We start from the raw sequence: 4668 nt of genomic DNA, 5'->3' as shown, positions 1-4668 counted from the left end.
ACAAAGTGGGACAGTGAAGAAAAAGACTTCAGATTTTGAATTCTCAAATGAGCATTTTCATGTTTTTGACAATCATATAAATGCAGATAGATACGTGCGTTCTTGTTTCATGATGCATGCATTATGTGATGTTCTTCAACCATGTCACCTTCATGAACCATAGCTTCCATAGAACAGAACCAAGTTGTTCTGATATATTTTTGTGTTGGATTCCCATATATAGATTAGGAAGAGCACAACGGGGGACAGTGACGTGATAATGTTGTAATCTAATAGCAGGTTCATACATTTTCAGAGCGGATACACATTTGAATCAGATCTCTCCTTTTTCTTCTATTATTAATGGTTGAAGAACGGGAACGTGGTGTTCAAGCATTGGCTGTTTTAAGATAAATTACACCACTCATTTACTGGTGGATGAGTAGTATATTGTATCGAAAAGAATACAATCAGTAATAAAAGTTGATAATTTAAACAAGAATTATAAAAAAGGTTCAAGTTTTTATGAATAAATCAATAAATACTATGCAAAATATATTCATTGATAATAGAGTCTTGGTAACCACCAAGCACAGTATATCACGGGTTGTTCCGGTTGAAATAGTAATCTTGAATTCTAGTTCCGAGTACTCAAGTGTGTTAAATACTAGGAAAAGAAAATCTCTGTCACTTATAAATTGTCCTGCTTGAATATGAAACCATTTCTACAGCCGGCAATGTCAGCTCTTATACGAATGTACTTTTTCTCCAACAATGGAACTCTCGTTGACACCCGTGCTTAACGACAAAAGTTGCTTAACTAGAGACCGTTGTGAGATTGAACGTCGATCTCTACACGAATGAGAAAAGAAAATAAATCTCTATCTTTTATTTTATTCTTAAAATTTAACAAAATTAATAAAATATATATAAAAAAAAGGTTGAGTATTAGATATTGACTATAGGAATATTTGTATGAATTTTAACTGCAAAAGATTTGGATCCGAATTGAGTAAATTATATTGTAGTGTTTTAATATTGTAAATGTTTATTATTTTAAGTTTTTTATTATAGAAAATTAGTATTTTAACCTTTAATTTTACAAAAAAAAAATACTATCTATTTTAGTTCTTTTCAATTTTATTTTCCATTGCATTTTTTACAAAATTAAAATAAAATTAAATGAATAAAATTTTGAAGAGCTAGAGACTAATTAAAGTAAAAAAAAATTAAAAATTATCAATGCTTACAATTTCAAGACCTAAAATGAAATTTACTAAATATGAAATCATCCAAACAGAGAAGAAGAAAAAAAGGGATGTGAACTCAATATTCTTATTAAAGGAACTTGACCTTCATTTTGCGCCTACCCCTCATGTCATTTAAGCTTCTATGCTAGGCACACTGAAGGTTCGGTAAATGCTTGTAAGACTTCTCATACATAAATACCATATGGAATGACGGTATTTCTACTTGTTGAAGCCATTCTTTCTATGTGCCATAGATCTAGGACACCAAGCCTCGCTGTTTAGTAATATTTGCTTTCTGTCATCACACATTCATGGCCATACCTTTGTTTTGATTAGCTTAGTTAATTGACGATCATAGTATCCTAAATAACTTTCTTGCAAAATGGTTCCTCACTTCTGGTCCTTAACGTTAGTGTCTTTAAAATGATAAACGCAATCATTCACCATTTAGTTACTATTACGTAAGCACGTAATTGCCTAAAAACGATGAAAAATGCTTGTCAAAAGCACCAACACCAGATTATAGCATCAAAGGAAAAAAAAAAAAAAATATATATATATATATATATATATATATAGTAATTTCTGGCTATTGTTAAAAATGCATGAAAAATATAATTGTTATGATGTAACGGATTAAACTAGTGACTATGTTTATGCCACAGGTAAACAAAGTAATTTTGAATCCAATATCATAATGGTAACTATAATTTAGCCGTGAATTAAAAGGCATACCAACTCACTTTGACTTCTCTAGCAAACTAGTTCTAGGTAATTGTCGTTCTCCTTTGATTATAATATCATGTACAAACAATCCCACGTTTTTCTTGAATCTTTTGAACAATCAGAAATTCAGAACTTGATATGAAACGCACCACTTTATATTTCATCAATTTACCAGGTCTCATGGTAAAATATTTTGAATGACTGGTTTATGGCAGAGTACCATTAATAGACAGCCCCACCAACCACTTGAGATTCATTTGTACCGGTATCAGCCATAACATATTGTTATGACAACCTGTTACTAATATTACCTCCATTAGCAATTCAACAATGAGATAATGACATGTCAAAAAACTTAATTACTATGCTATGCTTGTGAATCAATTAAGATAATCAAAGCAAAGGTATGGAGGGCCGGACATAAATTTCCCAAATACACATTTGGATGCAGAGGCCATTCAGATGTTGAATAGTTGGTAAACCCATACTACCAAAATGCCTTGTATTGATTGGTTTGATATGCAGGATAACGGAAATACTCATGTCTGGAGTAGACAAATTTAGAATATGATGCCCAGGGATTTTCAGTAATCTTGCGCAAGTAATAATATATTTTTCTATAATATCTCCATACTAATTTTCTTACTTCTTTACAACATAAAATTTTAAAAAAAAAATGTAAATACATTTAATACCTTGAAAACAAAAAAAAAGTAAAATACTTTCTTCATCTAGTAAAATTATGATTAATAGAAAGTTATTGCAGAAAGATTTATAACTATTCTTCTTGAGCTTCTTTGGAGTCTTTTTTCGCAGAAAGATCAAACCAATAATAATTGCATAACTATAATTTAGAGGCTCTGATGAATAATGATATGCATAGGTGATAGGTCCTGCACACTAAAACCTATTAATATGACAATTATTTGAAGGATATTCAACACCTCTGTGTCGTCGATTCGGAGGGTGGTTGTAATTCATCTATACATAAAAGAAAGACACAGACAAACAGCTGTAAACTCAAGTTTCTGTAAGATTTCACCCTTGCTAAGAGTACAGAGAAGCTCAAACCAAACAACTGCAGGAAAGAAAAGCAAAGTTCAAAGCTCATCCACAATATAAAATAAAGCTTCCATGATCAGCACAAAGCCATAATTTGCAAACATCCAGGATCCAGCATTAAAAATGTATAAGCTGTCACCAAACAGAAAATTCCTTTCCAATCAACAAGATTAGTAATCAAAGGAAAAAAGGAAATTCTGATTTAATTTACAAGCACTCGCCACTCAATCATGTACCAGCATTGGGCAGGGCTGCCATAAAGGAATTGTAAGAAGACTCAAGATCAAAGTGAAGCTGCCGCGCCTGTTGTTCTGTCAACTCATCAGCCGCACCCATTTTTGATAACCTTGCAATCCATTCCTTCATTTTGGTTTTCCCCTCAAAATCAGGTGGCAAAATTGTCAATTTATTGAGCGATGCATAAAGGTCCGAGAGCAATGGGTGCACCTGATCCACAGCCACCATGTTAAGTTTCAAGGAATCCATTGCAGTAATAAAATTCTGCACACATTCAGCCACAATGGCAGCTGACGTAGATGCAGAAGCAGCAGCAGTTGCCCGGTGCTCCACGGTAGCCGGCACGCCCGATACCACGAGGCGATTAATCGCTGCTGGGCACTCCATCTTATAAGTGTCAGCAAATCGCTCAATGCTAGGCACCGTGTCTTTGAGGGTGGAAGCTAAGGTTTTGAAATGAGCTATAAGCTTCTGGCACTCTAACTCATATTCCTGTGGCGAGATTATATCTCTAACATAGGCTTTCTCAAGCCTCTCAGTGGCCTTGATAATGGCGTAAAGCTCAGCAAAGTTGTCATACATTTCTCTCTCGCGCTTGTCATTCCATAGCTTAACCTCCATAGTACTTATGGGTATAGGAATACACTATATTCAGATCAGATTACACAGAGGTTTTTGTGAAGGTGGAGGATTGGAGAAGAGAACGGGACACGCGCAAAGAGAAGGGTCCTTCTTCACTGAAGATAAAGCACAACATGGACCCAAAACATAGTCAGAAAGATAACTTCTGCTAAGATCACAACATCACAAGGAGGATCTAAGAAATAAGATCATTATTTCTTCACACCGAACACCAAAATGCAAACAAAACAGTGAACTACAAGAGTTGAAGACACAACAAAAGAAAATTTCTAAAAATCTCAACTTTCCCTTAGATAAACAAGAAATAATTCAAGATAGTCAACTAAACATGGGCATGCACTCTGGGTTTCTGTAAACTTTTTATCCTCTAATTGAAAATCAAGGCAAAAAAAGGTTATAATAATAAAATAACATTAAGAGTTCAGGGTTTCTGATATTTTCTTCAAATTTCTCAGCAACCAAACAACATGAAAATAAGGAAGTATGAACATTGATGAAAACCCACGAAGAAAGAAAACCCATGTGAGAATTCAGCCCCAAATCTTAAGAAACCCAAGATTCCAAAAAATTGTTAGGTCAAAAGCAATAATCAAGAGAAAATAGCGATAATTATCAACATATTAGTATAAATTTGGAGAGAGAGAGAGAGAGAGAGAAAGAGAGAGAGGCTTACAAGAACCAAAAGACGCTGTCGAATGGTACGAGTGAGGGGCGTTCCTTATGGTTTGTATAGAAAGGGAATGGATTGCATGACATAAATCTGGTGCGGTAC

General features: G+C 34.0%; 1 protein-coding gene across 1 annotated transcript; it reads right to left on the bottom strand.

The window, feature by feature from the left end:
- Positions 1-2787: 2787 nt before the first annotated feature.
- On the bottom strand, positions 2788-4668 carry LOC113860218 (vacuolar protein sorting-associated protein 28 homolog 2). The gene is made up of 2 exons (XM_027492911.1): positions 4570-4668; positions 2788-3991 (listed from the first exon to the last, which is right to left on the bottom strand). Exon 2 carries the CDS (start codon positions 3873-3875, stop codon positions 3246-3248), a length of 630 nt encoding a protein of 209 aa, XP_027348712.1. The 5' UTR covers positions 3876-3991; positions 4570-4668; the 3' UTR covers positions 2788-3245.

This window comes from Abrus precatorius, unplaced genomic scaffold (assembly GCF_003935025.1).
Source record: "Abrus precatorius isolate BTA unplaced genomic scaffold, Abrus_2018 Scaffold2, whole genome shotgun sequence".
NCBI lineage: Eukaryota > Viridiplantae > Streptophyta > Magnoliopsida > Fabales > Fabaceae > Abrus > Abrus precatorius.
This window is presented reverse-complemented; position numbering and strand designations above follow the sequence as displayed.